Source organism: Prionailurus bengalensis, chromosome A2 (genome assembly GCF_016509475.1).
Source record: "Prionailurus bengalensis isolate Pbe53 chromosome A2, Fcat_Pben_1.1_paternal_pri, whole genome shotgun sequence".
Lineage (NCBI taxonomy): Eukaryota > Metazoa > Chordata > Mammalia > Carnivora > Felidae > Prionailurus > Prionailurus bengalensis.
Genome location: NC_057348.1, coordinates 64,826,319 through 64,844,732, shown reverse-complemented (window position 1 = coordinate 64,844,732; position 18,414 = coordinate 64,826,319). Strand labels below are relative to the sequence as shown.

The window sequence follows — 18,414 nt, the reverse complement described above, 5'->3', positions numbered from 1 at the left end:
TCACTGCTGTAGAGACCTCGTCCGGATACAGTCACATTCTGAGGTCCTGGGGGTTGGATACCTACGGTATCCACCACTCAGGCCAGAACAAGGGGCCGTTTGCTGGGGGGACACACAGGCTGGGCTGTCTGAGCTGTGCCCACAGCAGGAGCGCAGGGTGGCTGCCTCCGTCTCCGGTTGGGCCCATTTTGCCCAAAACAGGTGGCGGCCCATGCTGTTCTGATGCCACGGAGGGGCCACCACTGCATGCACGTCCTGTCTCTGCCCCCACCTCAAATTGCACCCTTGCCGTGCAGCTCATGGAGTATCTGGGGCTCAATCACACGCCTGTCCTCGCTTCCAAATAGCACCACCGGAGGCGGGCCAAGCCAAGAGTCCTTCGGAAACATTCCCGCCACACAAGAGCAGGGGCTCCGCTTGTCGCCACCGTCCCCAAATCAAATGTCCCTGAGCCTTCTTTTCCGCTGTCCCCACACACCTGTCAGCTTTCACCTGGATCTTCCAGGCATCTGTGAATGTGCGTACACGTGCATGCACACACACACACACACACACACACATGCACACGCACATGCACACATACACACACCAAACCCGTCTTTGTCTCTCAGCCGTGTCCTAAATACCTGGGCGTTGGAGATCATTCATAATCTCAACACACACTCTTGTTTTCCCTCTACGTTCTGTGTGCGTCGTACCGCCGAGAAGTTGTTTTACGTGTACCAACTTCTAAACGCTGCTCCTGAAGTCAGTGTGATTCTCGCCGGTCCAATGTCACGAATCCTGTCTGTCACAGAAGATGGGAGTGGTCACTGGCTCCTCCCCCCTGGGAGGGTTTCTGAGGAAACGGGGCCCACACACTAACCTGGGGTGGGGGGGGGAGGTCGTGGGCTGCATGGGAGGCAGGCCGGGGACTCCAACCCAAGCTGGGCTTCCTCTCCCTTGTTTGCCTAACCTGCTGAGTCAGTTTTCCGGCTTTTTCTTTTTTCAGTTGTGATCAAAATCGACATTTAACGTCGTACCCATTTTTAAGTCCCCAGGTCAGTGACAGTGAGTGCGTTCACAGCGTTGTGAAACGGATCTGCAGAACTTTGACATGGTGTCAATCCAAAATTTTGTGACCGTCACACATCAGCTCCCTTTTGCCCCCTGCCCCATCCCCTGGCACCCACCATTGTACATCATGCTTCTGTGAATCTGACTCCGCTAGGAACCTCAGAAAGCAGAATGCTACCGCGTTTGTCTTTTTTGTGACTATCTTCGCTCACGTAGCACAGTGTCCTCAAGGGTCACCCATGTTGTGCACGGGACAGGACTTCTTTTTTAAGGCTGAAGGATAGTCCACCTACGCGTAGCCATATCTTGTTTATCCATTGGCCTGTGGGTAGGCATCCGGGGTGTTTTTGTCTCTTGCCTACCATGCGTAGAGCTGCAGTGAACACAGAGTCCAGATATGTCTTTGAGACCCTACTTTTGGATGTATACCTGAAAAGGTGTTGCGGGTGAATCAGTATGCTCGTGCCTGTAAACAGAGCAACTCAAGCTGGCTTGATCCGCAAGGAAATCTGGAGGTTGACACAATTCTAGAGGCGGGGCAGGCTCTGAATCCAAACTCTGCCATGAGTGAGAGTTCTGAACCAATCACGGAGGCCAGATGCTGAGGCAGCCCGACCACATCCGCTCAAGTCTGGGGTGGGGGCGGGGCATCTCAGCCACCTCTCTGGGCCTCAGTTGTATTCTGAGAGCAAAGGTAGTTTTGACACTTACCTACCTGTAAAGCATTTAGAATAATGGCCAGCTCTCCAGGAGTGCCTGGGTGGCTCAGTCGGTTAAGCGGCCGACTTCAGCTCAGGTCATGATCTCACGGTCCGTGAGTTCGAGCCCCGAGTCGGGCTCTGTGCTGACAGCTCAGAGCCTGGAGCCTGTTTCGGATTCTGTGTCTCCCTCTCTCTGACCCTCCCCCGTTCATGCTCTGTCTCTCTCTGTCTCAAAAATAAATAAACGTTAAAAAAAAAATTAAAAAAAGAATAATGGCCAGCTCTCAACAAATCTTAACTATTAGGAAAGTGGCCAACATTTAAAACACAGGAGATTGTGCATTAAAATCTTGATTTCTGCTCTTCCCCCACCAACACCGCCCCCCGCAAAAAAAAAAAAAAACATATATATATATATATATATATATATATAGCAAAATCGCTTTTCCTCACGAAAGAAACAGCGTGGGACACAGGAGTAGCTGCTCATTGTAGACAGGCACGCACTCTTCTCCGTGGCCCATGCCCCCACCTGGCCTCACATCTGTCCCTCGCAGATGGTCCTTGACCCCGTGCACGTGTGAGTTTGTGTCCCTGCTTCAGTCAAACTGGAGAGATAAGGTAATTCAAGTCCTCATTTAAAAAAAACCAGGAAAATGTGGGGGCTCCTGGATGGCTCAGTCGGTTAAGCTTCCGACTTCAGCTCAGGTCATGATCTCGCAGTCCGTGGGTTTGAACCCCGCATTCGCTCTGTGCTGACAGCTCGGAGCCTGGAGCCTGCTTCGGATTATTCTGTGTCTCCGTCTCTCTCTGCCCCTCCCCCACTTGTGCTCTTTCTCTATCAAAAATAAATAAAATGTAAAAAAAAAAAAAAAAAAATTTTAAATCAGGAAAATGTAGGGGCACCTGGATGGCTCAGTCAGTTAAGTGTCCAATTTCAGCTCAGGTCGTGATCTCACGGTTCATGGGTTCAAGCCCCGCGTCGGGTTCCCTGCTGTCAGCACAGAGCCTGCTTCAGATCCTCTGACCCCATCTCTCTCTCCCTCTCTCTCAAAACTAAACAATAAAAAAATAAATGTTAAAAACCCAGAAAAATGTAAATATTCCACTGTCACAGAAGCCTGGGGCAAAACTGTTTAACTTTCTCCTTCGGGAGCTCACACCGATGATGCCGGCTGTTCCCGTCCTCCTCTTTTATCCTAGGGTGTTGGATGACTTTGAAGAGGCTTCTTAAAATGTGCCTTTTTACAGCTCCTGAGGACAAAGTGCCTCACCCTTGTGAGGTGTGCCCCCCCCTTTCCGGGGCATTCTGGGGGAGGCCATGCCCTCCAGGGCTTTCCAGGGCTGCTGGGTCCTTTTGCAGCCTGGGTGAGTGGGAACACCGCTAGGGTTAGTCCCGTGTGTACCCTGGCGTGGAGGTCAGCCTGTCCCTCCCCCGGGACGGCCGGGCCAGATGCTACAGGCCCGCACATGCCACCGCCCGCCCTGCACCCACCACATAGCCCCAGGGGCCAGCCGGCTCCAGGCTGCCTCGTAGGACACGTCGAGCCCTGCCCAGGGCTGACAAGGAAGAGATCATGTTCTGCTGCCGCACTTGTAGATCGTCAAGTGCCCATGTTTCCATGGGATGATGAAACACAGAAATAAATAGGCCACCGTGCCATCTGGGACCGCCCAAGCCGTGTGGCTGCTCTTACACTGGCTTAATCTGGTGGAGACCCTTGGGGTGTCATCGGCCACTTCAGAGAAACCACCGGCGCTGACGGGAAGCCTCTCCCCGGGTCTCAGTGGGCAGCCCGAGCGCCCGGACACCAAGATTCTGACTTGAGCGATTGCCCTGCAGTAACGCCATGACCCAGGGCTGCAGCCCAGAGCTGCGGATGAGGGAGGCGTCACTCAGAGCGGCAGCTGTGCCTTCAAGCAGGTGTCCTTCATGCCGGGCACGCGGGCAAGCAAGCAGAAAGATGAACCGGGTTGTGTCGCTCCAAACACCCATGCTGGGTCTGCTGTTCCGGGGTATAGCGCTGTCAGGGAGGTGCACTGCAAAAGTAATCTTAGAGACTTAAAGTACTGGATTAGCCTGTTGCTGAGGGCACATTTTGCTTTTCAGAACAGTTTCAAAGCGTGAGAAACGTAATGAGCGATTTTAATTAGGACCATTTTAATCCTCTTTACTGTTTAGCCCCCGATGGGCCTTCCCAACGTGTCTGTCTTCACATGGCGTAAGGCTGCGGTTCAAAACGATCACCCAATGCGTGCCAGGCACCAGTGGACGGTCACCCGATGGAGAGGGATTAAAAGGCCAGAAGAACTCGTGCCTTAAAGGGACAAGACCCTAGCTCTTCACTCTTCCCCAGCCCCTGGGTATGACTTCTTTGATACCTTGGGTTATTCTGTCCTCAGAGACCCAGCGAACAAACGAGGCAGGAATAGGCCTGTTGTGGGGCCAGAAATGCAGATCACGCTGGGATGCCGGGCCTGGAGTCATCGCCCCTTCCTGCCTTTGGGAAGTCAACCCCGAGTTGCAGGGGGGGTTGCAGATAATTGCAGTGCCCCCTGTAAGAACTCAGGAACCTAAGAATTCCATGCTGGTTTCGGGCTTCTTGAAGCGGACGCATTTTTAGAGACAATGTCCAAGCTGTGCGAAGGCATTATTCTACCGCCAGGAATATTCGGGAAAGGAAAGAGGGGATGGGAGCCCATAAGCAAACGATGGCCTGTTTGCCCCAGCAGACCTGCTGGCTCAGGGCATGATTGAGTCACGGTCCTGTGCAGTCAGACGGATGACAAGGAAAATGTGTGCAGAAAAGTCACATTTCTCCAAGGGTAACGGTTGGAGATGTCTATGCTGAGTTTTACCTCCGGGAGGGCCTCATACTCAAATATACGATGGGGTCAAGTTTAGTGAATGAAATCAAGCTTGAGGCAGAGGGCAGAGGGGAGCAGGACCCCGTTCTTCCCAGCCTGTGTCATGAGCCAGGCTCTGGGTGCCTGTGAGGGCAAGAGACCAGCACTCACAGAGGCAGCTGTTCTGGAAAATACCCTTTTCTAAAGGACGTACACCGCATTTTTGAAGCGTCTCTCTCTCTCTCTCTTTTTAAATTACCCTCAAATAAGCCTCATGAGACACTGCCTCCTTTGACTAAAATAATCCACAGCTCAGGGCGCCTGGGTGGCTCAGTCGGTTAAGCATCCGACTTTGGCTCAGGTCATGATCTCACAGCTCGTGAGTTCGAGCCCTGAGTCGGGCTCTGTGCTGACACCTCAGAGCCTGAAACCTGCTTCAGATTTTGTGTGTCCCTCTCTCTCTGCCCCTTCCCCGCATGCACTTTGTCTGTTTCTCTCTCTTGAAAATAAGTAAACATTAAAAAAAATCTAAAAAAAAAATAATCCACAGCTCTATGCCCTCTGGACTTACCTGCCCCAGAAAGAAATGACTGAAGGTATTTGTAAAATTCTAGACTCCACAGGGCTAAGGACTGGCCATTTCTGAGGCTGGTGGTAAGAAGGTCACACGTGGGAGGGGACAGCACAGGGCTGTTGGGACAGCTCACCCAGCACGACCAGCGAGCAGGGTGACCTTTCTCAAGCCACTTCATCCTTTGGCCTCACATTCAGATACGGATTTTGACCCGAGTGTTCTCTGAATACCATGTGCTTTGGGTGTGAAGTCTGGGCCAAGAGGAGGTCCACGTGTCCTCGGCCCCCCAAGGGAGTACCTCAGGGCAGATGATCTTTGGTGCAAATGAATGTGGGCCTAAAATCCAGAATCTTCTGTAGGAGAGAGAGGGAAGCAGGAAAACAGTAAAAATCACCGCTCATGCCCTGTACTCAGTGCAGCAAAAACAGCCAAGAATCCGTGTTGAATTTCAAGAGCCCTCAATGCTCACAAAACAGCTCATTTAAGAAATCTGTTTGTGGGGCGCCTGGGTGGGTCAGTTGCTTAAGCGTCCGATGCTTGGTTTCAGCTCCGGTGACGATCTTGGGGTTCGTGGGATCGAGCCCCGAGTCAGGCTCTGCACCGACAGCGTGGAGCCTGCTTGGGATTCTCTCTCTCTCCACCACTGAACCCTCCCCCCCCCCGCCCTGCCTGCTCACTCACGTGTGCTCTCTCCTCTTGTCTCAAAATGAATAAAGATGTTTTAAAAAAGAAGAAACCTCCTTGGGGTGGAACTGTGACTACAGGGGTAAGAAGTCCTATGGACGTATACTTTTTAATTATTAAGATGTGGAAGTTCAGAGAAAAGTAACAGAAACGCGTAGATGAATTATGGCCAGTGTACTTCTATTTATTCAGGGCCCACAGTTTTTTCTGTTGCTAGAGAAAGCTCAGTGGGATTTTGGGGAGTGGGAAAATCAGGACTTCTGTTTGGAGTTGGAGAAGCCAGTGGCAACCTTGTCTTGCCATGAGCTAGATCCCTGCAGACGGGCATCTCGGCTCTGAGCATCACGCGGGAGATATGACCCGCGAAGACGCATGACTGCCAGCCTGAGCAGCCTGGATGGCACAGCGCTCAGGCACGCCACAGTGTCATGTGCATGCCAAGGCGAGATCGGCTGGAGGCCACTTCCAGCCATGTTGAGGCAGGTGCCCGTCAGGAAGGCAATGTCCACGGAGAATTTGTAGGATGCAAACTGGGATGAAGCACCTCCATTGCATCAGACACGGAAGACCCAGGGCTTGCTCTCTTGGAGTCGTAAGATGAAAAGTACAAATAAAGGCCCAAGAGAACCAAAGGGAGGAGGATCCATCTGAGCCCCCAGAGGGGACCCAGAGGACAGGCCAAGGGTGATCTCCCAAAACTAGAAAAAATGGCAAATTAATGACAGTCATCTCAGGCTGTCTGTCGGGATGGATTTGGTCCTGAACACAGAGCGAGAGCAGGTAGTCTGGAGAGTTGCAAAGGAGCTCCCACTTTTTCACCAGCACCCCCCCCGGGACGTGGTCACCCATGGGACCATTAGTGACATTCCCCCATCCGCCAGCTGCTGTGAGGGGTGATCCACTGAGAACAGTGAATGCTGGAGGCAAGAGTGAAGCCCGGACTGGAATAGGAGCCTGGGGTCTCCATGCAGTCCCAGCCTGGAACAGCAACCATCCCAAAGGGGAGGCGAGGCTGAGCCCCACCAAATGGACAGAGACACCATTGGGCCAGAAGATGCTGTCTCTTTGCTGCTGAACTCCTCAGGCTGGGCACAGATGGGTGTCTGCAAAGGCTTGTGGCCTGCAGTGCACCCCAGGTATGTTTGCCTCCAGACCCTTCCCTGTCACCTGGATTTGCTCAAGGCCACAGTTGAATCAGTACCATAATTGTTTGAACAGATATAAAAGGTGTAGGAGAGAAGTAGCTTGTTCAATCAGTTGGGTGTAAAGGAAGTACATAAACACCAATAGGGTGACATATCTGCTTTTCTTCACACATTTAAGGCATTTTGTTAGAGATTTATCAAAAAGAAAGTCTTAAGAAACAAAGACTACAAGAAAAAGTGACCGACTGTGAAGTCATCTTGGGGCTGAGTGGCTATTCTCTTTCCGATTGTTGAAGTCTCCCTTTCTGTACCCCAGGGGAAAAAACAAAACTTTTATTTTAAAACTCAAAATAATCCCAATAGAAAAAGTATGGTAAGGTGCAGTTGTGGGGAGAGTATCTCTAAGCGTAAGCAGGCTGGAGGACAAGATGGGTCCCTCCCTTCCCACAGGGACGACATCCAGCTTGGAATCCTTGCAGCAGATCCTGACAACTGAGGCTGGAGCCTGGCATCTGCAGGGAGGTTCTTTTGGGTACCAGTAGGTTCTGCTGTGATGAGTGCTTTCTGGCATAAAGCCAAGTTATTGGGGGCCACCATAATTGTGAGTGAGACAGGTGGTTTGTGTGTGAAATGTCTGATTTACTGGCTGTGCGGTCTGTTAACTTTGGCCAAGGATGAAAACAGTTGTATGCAAGTTTCCTAAAATGACAAGCACCGGTGATGATCATGTCATCGTTATAAGCAGATGCGCATCCCCAAGATGGGCTGGACTCTGGGGAGAGGGCCTCTAGGGAAAGAGGGCAGTGTTACTGCTCATTATTTTTATACTAACCACTCTCTACTGTATTCAAGTGGCCTTTAGGTGGTGGTTTTGCCGTGTGTGTGTGTGTGTGTGTGTGTGTGTGTGTGTGTGTAAAACACAACATACAAGCATGGTTAAGAGTCATTTAACTTTCCTGTATTGCCTTTTGATGGCATGTTAGCATGTTATGATTTCTGAAAATTATTGTAGGGAAATTACCTTGATATTCCCTGCTAGTGTGTCTTCTCAATATGAAAAATGTGGTTTTCTGCACTAGTCCAGACCCAGGTAACCATGTGAGTAAGCCATGTTTTTTACTGTCTGTCCCATTCAGTCAGTCCCAAACATCAGACAATTTATACAAATAATTGGTAAGGTAGAAATAACCAAATTGGCCAGCTAAGCAAGCGACGGAGCTGACATTGGCCACAGGTAGTGATGCAGAAATGTGAGATGCGATCCTTGGGGACCTGTGCTTTCACTCTGTCGCTGGTGAGGCTTCTTTCCCAGGTACCTTGTCAAGGTGACTCTCACAAGGTCTGTGACAGCCTTTGTGACACATATGACTTCAGAGTCTTGCTTCTCTGTCTGGCATCGTATTTCCAGGCGGTTCAGGACCCCATTTTCCTTCCACTCTGCCTGTTCGGTACCTCCTGCCCCAAATCAAGACTCCAGGAGCCACAGCCCCTCTCACCTTTCCTTCTCCCACCAAGTCCGCACCCTTCCCCAGTGTGATTTCTTCTTTTTTGTGTCGTGGGCATATTCCACAACCACTTGGGATGTGTTTTGTGTTTGTAAGTCTTCTGAAAACGCTCTAACGTAATTCCTGAAAGTTTATTCCGTCCTGCTGGTTTATTTTAAAAAGTTTATTCATTTATTTTGAGAAAGAAAGAGAGAGAGAGAGAGAGAGAGAGAGCATGAGCAGGGGAAGGGGCAGAGAGAGAAGGAGAGAGAATCCCAAGCAGGCTCTGCACTGTCAGCCCAGAGCCTGACGTGGGACTCAATCCCGTGAGCTGTGAGATCATGACCTGAGCTGAAATCCAAGCGTTGGACACTTAACCAGCTGAGCCACCCAGGCACCCCCTGCCCTTCCGTTTTGAAGAAGATGTCACTTTTCACTTCATGGAGAGCCTTCTGTGGAGAAAAATGCCCCTGCATCTTGAGATCATGGATTGACCAGGAGTTTTTTAGCGGGTCCATTCATTACCTCCAGTGCCTTTGAAACACAGCAGTGAAGAGGTTTTAGGAGGCAGAGGGAGGAAGCCACCTGGCTTAGGTATGGACTGTTCTCAGCTGCAGCTTAGCGAGGGGAGAAGCACAAGCTGGCCAGGGGACCCTAGAGGAGCTGGAGAAAGCTCCCCAAGTGTAGACCTGGACCAGGAGCCTCAGCATCACTTGGAACATGTGAGCAGGTGCAGGTTGAGGCAGGGGACACCTGAGACCCTCTGAATCAGAATCTTTCATGGAAGGGTCGCTCTGCAATCTATTCTAACAAGCCCTCCAGTGGACTCTGGTGCAAGCCAACCACAAGAACCATAGTTTCCAGGGTATTTGGATGCTTGGCGGCCAACAGCCCAGTGAGGTCCAGCACCTACTAATGGTAACCATGGCTGCCACTACTGAGCCTCGACTCTGTGCCCCGCTGACCTCTCTACATGTGCCGTCTCGTGGCGTCTTCACTGCGGCCTCAGAGAGAGGACTCTTGCCTGCATTCCTGGAGAGGGTGCCTCCAAGCTGGGGAGACACAGTGCCAGGGCTTCAGCGATGATGCTGTGGGCATTGCAAGACCAGGGGGAGGCATCAGAGCGGGGACAGCTGCAGATCTCCAAGGGCGTGGAGGAGGGGGGACCTGAGGAACCCCGGAGGGAGGAAGACTTTGAAGAAGAAAGAGAAGTCCTCTTCTGAGAACTCGAGGGAGGAAACGCATCCGATGGAAACACAGGTGGTGGTCAGCCCTGTGGTCGGATATTCAGTTGCTTCTCCTGGTGGAAGCTTCCTCGATCCAACTCTGCAAGGGTGCCCCTCTGGCTGCTCCAGCTGCCTGTGGCCGTTCTCCCCACCACGCCTGAGTTGTCCAGCAGTATGGTGGGTCAGAAACCCCTTTCTGCTACAGAGCATCTCAAAATGCTAGATCTTACGTAGTGATCACTTTTTTTTAATGTTTCTTGAGAGAGAGAGAGCAAGAAGGGGAGGGGCAGAGAAAGAGGCAGAGAGAGAATCCCAAATAGGCTCCTCGATGTCAGCACAGAGCCTGACTCGGGGCTCAATCCCACAAACCCTGAGATCATGACCTGAGATGAAATCAAGAGTCGGATGCTTAACCGATGGAGCCGTCCAGGCACCCCACGCAGTGACCATTTTAAATGTATAGCTGCTCTTGCAAGAGAGTAAATGAAATCGTGTTGGCCTGAAAATGAGAACGAAGGCACAGAATAGAAAAGCAAGGAGAGCTGAAAGGGCCTGGGCTCTGTTCCCACGGGCCTGCCCTGGAGCCCACAGACCACACTGGGCCACCTGTACACAGACCCTCAAGAGAGAGACCCTGTCCACGAATCGGAGGGGTGGAAGGAAGTGGCCTTCAGCACAGGGAGATGCCAGGGGAAAAATTCAGAAAGTCACTCTTTGCAGGGAGGACAGTCCAGAGTGGGGAAGAAACATTAGCAGGAGCCTCGATTCCACTGAAAAACCTTAGCGTCTTAGCGAACCCAGCCAGCTACCAGTGCAACGAAGGCATGTCGCTGGGGTTCCTCAGGTCTCCCTAGGCGTGAGAGCACCAAGGTGCGAAGGAAAAAAAGATATCCTTACACCCATCAGCCAGGAGCATTCATATGCTTGGTAGGTGTTACAGGTGGTAAAACTTCAAAAACCATCAATAAGGACACGGAAGGACAGACTGACCAAGAAAGAACATTGTAATCTGACACACATTACAGAAAGGGACAAAAAAAAAGGAAAAAGTTTTCTTTTTCTGTTTAGCTTTTCTTAAAAACACCTCCTGGAATGTTTTATTGCAGTGACAATATGGTCTGTGCCCACCAACTTCCACATTTTGCTACAACCAAAGGAAGATAAGGGAGAACACGGAGTCAAAGGGCACACGTTCATTTAATCAAAAGAGGGAGAAAGGATGATCTGAATTTCAGGACAAACTAAAATGGTTACTCTTACGAAAGACACTGAGTACTATCGTGGATGCTAACAACAGCTCTCTATAGTACTGCAAAAATATTCTTCATTGGGTCACTTTGATGCCAACTTTGGATCAGGAGCAGTGGCTGAACAGAGCTTTTTGGAAAGCTAAGCCAAAGTAGATCACACATTTTGTTCTGTAGAGTCTAGTGATAAGGGATGGAACGTGGGAGAAATTAGCGGAGGAAACGGACGGTATTTTTCTTAGATTGCCTATCCAAAATGGCACATGACTCACCTTTGCTTCGTGCCAGACCTGACTCATAGTCAATTCGAAATTGAGTCCCTTGGCAACTTGGCAAGTCCCTGAACGTCAGATTTTCTGAGGTGTTGATTAAATACAATTCATGTGCTTGAATACTCTAGACTACCTGGAGACAGGGTTTCTATTTTGATGACGAAAAGCAAAGCATCAGCTTTGTTCTTGCCAGTATAAAGTACGTGCTTCTTCAGACTGAGGCCCCAGAAATATATATGTACCAACAGCCCGAGCTTTTTTCTCAAAAGTCTTTTAGAATATACTGAAGTCCCTGGACAAATAGAATCAAGATTTTTTCCATAGAACATGGAAGAAAATCCTGTCACTTAGAAAAGCTTAAATGTAGGTATTCTCAGTGAAATTCATTATGTGGCGAAAGACCCCTAATTTGACTCTTGCCTACCACGTGATTTTGTGTGATTTTGAATGGACTTGCTACTTTAATGGGCCTGGCAGAGTAAGTTTCTGCAACACATACCCTCAGGGATAGATGAAATAATTTGTTGGCTGGGGCTTCTTTTATAATTTGCAAAAGAGGAGTCATGATAACCACGCTGCAGAGGGCGTTGGGTTAAATTGGAGGCAGCTACATAGTATCCATTACAACATTGCGGAATGGCTACACCCAACTACCATTATATGATTTCCAAACATCAATGTTGGACTATACTATCTGGTAGTAATTAGCCAATGGTCTAATGTTTTACGTGACTCTCATAGCCAGACATCAGCATAAAGAATCCTGTGTAGCTATTTGCTGAAACAGGCACATGATGGCACAATGAAACTTTAGTTTTAAGATGACTGAGCTTAATTGAAGGATGGCCAACCATTATGGCTGCTTGAAGAAACGAGATACCTCATCCCAATGGAGTCCTTTCGAGAAGGTGACTTCCCTTTCTGCCCCGTGGATCTCTTCTTAGCCCAATCTGTCATAGGGCTTTCTGTTGTATCCTAAGGAAACCGTGCTATTCCCATATATGAAAGAAATCCACTCCCTATCATTATTGACACCCTCATTTAAACCCATGAAAATAGTCAAGAATCACTAAACAATCTTTTTTTTTTCTTAATGCATGAAAGAGGAACAATGAACTGATCAGAGGAACTAACCCCAAAGGAAGTAGGGTTTATTTAGGAAACAAAATAGAACTTTAAATATTTTTTGTGTTTGCCTCAGAGAATTGTAATGGATTATCACATACATAAAACAAGAGGAGGGAATTACTGAAAAATAAATGAATAAAAGGGCATCCAAAACCTCTTGGAAATTAAACACACAGACAAATTTTGGTGAAATTTTTGATATTCACAGATAAAGAGGAAACTCTTGCCAGCTGCAAGAGATAAGATTATATAGAGTTGGAAAGAACCATGTTAGCATACAGATTCTCATGTGTGAGGCAGGATGCCAGGAAAGAAGGAACCAAGAATAGAATCTTGAAGAAGGATTGTGATCTGAATCTTGCTTGGATTTAGCCATACTGATCATCAAGGATATGGATTAGATGAAGACAATCTTCAGACACAAGAGGGCTTAGAGAATAACTGGATCCAAATTAGATTGTTCTGACAATACAACTACTCAAATATATAATCCAAATAATGGAAAATAAATCTAGAAAAGGGAAGGGTGTGATAATACAACTGTTGCATTTCATAAAAGTTCCTATAATAGAAACATAATGTAAAATAGTTATATATTTTTAATTTGCATTTTATATGTATATACTAATAATCATATAATTTATATTATATATTTAATGTATAATATTTAACATAGATTATGTTGAATCATAATCATAATTATATAACATTAAATCGTTAATCATAATTATATATTTTTTGTATTTCTAGTTAACATTAATAAACATATGAACATATCTAATATTTATAATAAATATTTTGACATTATGGCATTCATATTTAATACATATTATAGGTATACTGATGAAAATATCAGGGTAATTTACCTATTGATTAGATAGGAGTCTTTGGTTCCAAGAGAAAGAAACATGTCTTGAACTGGTTAAGGGAAGTGGGTTTTTGTGGGAGTTTTTTGGCTCCCATGACTGGGAATTTTAAGAGATGAATCCTCATTATGGTCATGGCGGAGTCCAGGTACCCAATTACTGTCTTAGGACTGTGTTTTCCCCCATCCCTGAATAAGTTCTCTCCATGTGCTCGTCCAAATGGCTATTTATCCAAGACTCTGCCATTCCATTGACTCCAGGCCAGTGAGACCAGCTTCCCCAGGAGCTCTGGTGGGAAGGTCCAGAGGCAGGCCTTGATTTGTCCAGCTGAGCACACATGCCCTCCTTTGGTCTACCGTTGTGTGCACGGTTTAAATTGGCCAGATTTGGTTCCTCTCACGCCCATCCCCCAGGGCCCAGGGTAGTTAGGGGCAGTTGTTAGACTCACCCAGATGTTGAGAAATAGGTTGGCCACAGGAAGTAGGAATTCGTTTAGCACTAACAGGGAGGGGGATGGTGCTGGACAGACAAAAACAGCAGCTGTTGTCTATATATGTCTTAATAGAACAGTGACTGGAATCCAGTCCTGCCTTTCAGTGGTGGAAATTGAAATTTTCCCTGCCCATTTTCCTGGGTGTATTAGGATTCTAGGCTTAAACGTATGTCTCAGGCTCTGGAGAAGTATGCATTGATTACATCATTGACTCTTAAGAGAATTCAGATTCCAGAGAATCTATTTTAGATCCATTAGTGCTTTCAAAGTCTTCATTATCCTGCCTTCTTGAAGAAAATTGTGTGTCTGTGTGTGTGTGTGTGTGTAATGATCCTCTATCGTGAACTGGCTGTACTGTTACCTGCATCGTGCACTACCTTTGAGGGGCCCATGATTACATTAAAAACTGATACAACTCTTTTTAAAGTATTGCTGTTTACAGTACAGTAGAAATTACATCTGGTGCAACCCATCAACTCAAGATGGAAATTTTCGCGTGTCAGTGAAAAATGTTTAGGGGGACATGGTGGTTCAAAATTATTTGCGGATGTATATGACAGAAACTATCGGCAAACACGTGCCAGTTTGCACTACTGATTCAAGTGCACTTTTCCAGTATCTCCCCTGTTTCTTCCCTTTTTTCTCAATTGTTAGAACATAGGAAATTAAACCAAAGTAGTCGGGATGAAAGATGAGCATCGGTGATTGGCTATCAATAGTGTGTGGAAATCATAGGCATCAGTGAGAGGGGAAAAAGAATCCTTTCTGTGAGACATTGTCTCTGGTCCACATCAATGTGGTGAAAGTGACCCTTGGGGAATCTCCCTTAGTCATGACTAGCAAGAGAACACGATTTAGGGTACAAGACCTTGCACTTACATTCAATAAAATCACTCAAAACTGAATCCGTTACAAGAGTCCTTGGAAGATCCTTATGTTTAGTGTTTGAAATTTTTTTGGTGACTTTGTAAATGAAAAACTCAATGACGTGGGTACTGAATGGAACATGACGGTGTTCACCTTGAGGAACTGGAGGCCGTAAGTTAGCATTTTCTTCTTTACACCTTAGCTAGAGAAATTTCTGGAAGCTCTCATTGAGACAGAAGGGCATTTGAACCACAGGATTATAAAATTTAGGTGGAGGACAGTGAAGGGGTTAGTATTCCTTACTCAGGCTCTATGGCCATTCATTTGGAAGAGAATTTAATCAAGAATTCATATTAGGCTTCTGCTAAAGACAAATTACGTGTGGTTTTCACATTTGCAGAAATCTTGCAGTGGTAACGTTTTAGGTCAAAAAGGTTGTTCACGCCTTGAGAGAACAGCAGACTTGCTAGCAAATTAATTAGCTCAAAAATCACGAGCTATACTTCTAGGGCCGATGGAAGACAGCAGAAAGGACGTAGACAATGACGCATCTCTTCTACAATTCCTAGTCACTGGTCCACTGTCCAAAGAACGTTTGCATCTTACATTTAAATTTGGAATTTCAGAGAACAGTAGTACTCTGTACCTAGAAGGGATTTTCGAGCTCCTCAGAACCCACGTGCTTATTTTACAGAAAGGGGAAAAGGCTGTTCCGAGTTTGGAGTAGAACTTGGACCTGGATGTGGGATTCGGGCTCTTAACCCAGCCCTTCTTGGGCTGTCCCTGGATTTCAAGTTGGGGTCCCCAGGACCACTGGCTTCATGGAATCAGGGGCTAAGTGAGGGAGGTGAGGGGCGCACAGAAGGATCTAGACGGCCCCATAAATAACAGCCAAAGCCGCTCCAAGCTTTTCTTCTATGTTTTGGGCTTCTGTTTAGAATCGATAAAGAAAAAAAAGAAAATTCTCCTGCACCATTATCTTACTTAGAAATGGTCAAAACATCTTACAGCTCACAGGGCTAACAGTAGGAACCAGCCCAGAGGAGACTCAAAGCTGGGGCAGGGCGAGGGAGGTGGTGATGTCCGATTCTAAGCGAAGATTCTCAGACCGACGGGGTTGACTGCAGACAGACATGAAAACCACACCGAGCCAGGTTGGAGCCTCACAGGAATGTTCCTTCCTATCTCCAGATCAGGGCCGGCTTTGACGGCTCCCCCAGCAGTGTTTCAGGAAGTTGTTTGCTGGTCTCTCCTTGGCCAGTCCCGAGGTGGGTCCCTTCTCCCTGGGCCTTTATGCACTTGTTCCTCCCGTGCCTGGGTGACCACCCTCCTGACAGTGTGGCCGCCCTTACCTGCTCCCTGAACCCTGGGGGTGGCGCATGGGTGGACCCTCACCGAACACCTGTCCAGTGGGTTCAAGGATGCAGTTACTCTGGCCCTGGGAAGGTGATCCATTAGAAGAGACTTGCCCGGGCAGGAGGGGAGCTCCGGAAATGGCAGTCTTTACCGTATATTGTTAAAATGGTTTCACACATACACGCCGAATATAGACTCCTCACACCTTGTCGACTTAGGTTTGCAGTTGGCTCAATTTAGAGCAGTGACTTTCTACTTGCTTTTTTTGCTCCCAAACGTCTGTAGGGTGTAAAGCAAGCCCAGGCCAGCATTCTGGATCGCATAACTGGAGAGAAAGGGGATGGGGAGGGCTTGGCGTCCCCCATCCGCCAGGGATGTATTCCAAGTGTCCAGGACACGAGTGTGCCAGGAGGACCCCCTAGCCGCAGGCGGTCCCGAAGGCTTCTTTGGGGTTACTTCATGCTCGGGTGACCCCTGGGGTGGGAAGAGGGGGACCGAGCCACCTGTTTGGGACCCTGCTGCATGCTGACACCTCCCTCCGACCAGCCAGCCCCACTCCACCTGTGCAGACACACCTCAAGTTGACATTAGCAGATGGCACCGAGGAAAAAAAACAAAAGAAGGCGGGTATTGTTAACAGCGCTCGCTGCGTGCGGTTCGGACACACCGCCTCGCGCATTTGTGCCTCTAAACAATTCCTCCTTTGTGCTCTGGTCTTTCCTTTCGAGCTCTGTTGTGAAATGTCTGTGTTTTGTTTTGTTTTGTTTTTATATATGTAATTTTGTTATTTTGTTTATTTCATTGTTCGTGACCTCAAATAAGCCAGCCCCTCGAGGAACGCTCTCCTTGGCGCTCTTTCGGGTTCATTAATTCTACGTTGCTAAGTCTGCTGTCCGGTTAAAAGCATGTCCCTGTGAGGCCGTCGCTGGACTCCAGGTCGTGATCACGTGCAGTGAGCCCTGGGCACCCCTACGGCCTTAATTCACTGTAGCAATCCAGCAACGACGTATTGGAGAAACGGTTTTACAACAAGACAGCTGGAAACCGCAGCACAGCGCGGTCCTTGCTTCCTGGACCGCCGGGAACAGGGCTGAGATCGGATGTCTTGAGGCTTAAAATCTGTTTTCTACATTAATTCGAAGTAAACACGTCTGGTGTGTAGCTGGTCCAGGGTGATGTCCTCCTGTCCTGCAGGCATGGAGCGTTCGGTGACCTTAGGGAACCCGGAGGCTCGCTGTACTTCCATACGTAATGTATCTCTGAAGGGCTTGCTTGTATGTTGTGCCAAATGGCTACAGTGTTCCCCGTCATTACTATTTCAGTGTAACCCTCGCTCTGATCGTTGCAAATCTCTGCCTCTCGTTCTTCCTGCTGCAGTAAATCTCACTCAGGAACAAGAGAACCCCAACCAAAGCCATTTGCGTTCTGGTTCCTTCTCATTGGTCTTGGAGGTAATCTTCCAGGATCCCCTCTTGTTTGGACCAGAGCTCCCTGCTCGCATGTAAAAAAAAACGAAGGGGAGGAAACAAATTAGATAAAAATGAAGGGGGAGCCAGATGCTGACGAGGCATGAAGTTTGACCCTGTAGGGCGGATTCCGAATGTTCCTGTGGAACATTTGTCAGAAGCTCCCACACAGTATTATTTACTCCTCATTTTGTTTATGTCTGGAAAGGATGGTCTTGGGGGAAGAACTCACTTCAGAACAACTTCAGCGAAAGCAAGGGTCAGGCTGGAAAGCACGGCAAACGCTGTGTCATTTGTCGGAATTTTTAAGCGCATCTGCCCGCAGTCACACACGCGGGTCAAAAGCCAAAAGGCTGATCCGGAACGTGCTGACGTTTGAGGGCAAGTTTTGCTCTCCATCACGTACCGGCACCCGGCTCCCTCCGAGTCATAAGGCGCTTCTGGAGGAAGCTGTGAGGCCCGATCGGGTCTTCCTGTGCTCCCAGCCCCCCCTGAATTCCACCATCCAGGGGAGTCAGGCGGGTTGGTGTTCACATGCGCTCAGCCGTGTGGAGACGTGCCGGCTGACGTGTCCTTGCCGTGTTTTGTCCAGTGAGCCTGCCCCTGGGGCCCGGCAGTCCCCGTGGCACGGACGGGGCCCCACCGGTGCCGTCCGAGGCCGAGGAGACCGTGTCCGTCGGCAGCTGTTTTGCCTCCGAGGACACAACCGAAGACTCAGGAGTGGTGAGCTCCCCGTCAGACATCGTGTCCCTGGATTCCCAGCACGACAGCGTGAAATCCAAAGATAAGTGGGCCACGGACCAGGAAGACGGCAGCGACCAGGACCTGGCTGGGACCCCAGAACTGGGTCCCCGGAAGAGCCCCACGCGGGAGAGGAACAGCTCTGGGCGACGGCATTCGAGGTGAGTCACGGGACAGCTGGAGAGGGAGGGCCCATCCTGGACTCGAGGAGGAAGGTCTGTGGGTTGTGGTGACCCGACAAATGCATGCCGGGTGCCCTCC

General features: G+C 48.8%; 1 protein-coding gene across 6 annotated transcripts in view; it reads left to right on the top strand.

Annotated features, from left to right (window-relative positions):
* COBL (cordon-bleu WH2 repeat protein) overlaps positions 1–18,414 on the top strand; it is a 276,897-nt gene that overhangs the window by 233,127 nt on the left and 25,356 nt on the right. For all 6 annotated transcript variants that reach the window (XM_043588470.1, XM_043588471.1, XM_043588468.1 and 3 more), the window contains one exon: positions 18,005–18,314. In XM_043588470.1, the coding sequence (XP_043444405.1) occupies positions 18,005–18,314 (310 nt within the window). The remainder of the gene's footprint in view (positions 1–18,004; positions 18,315–18,414) is intronic.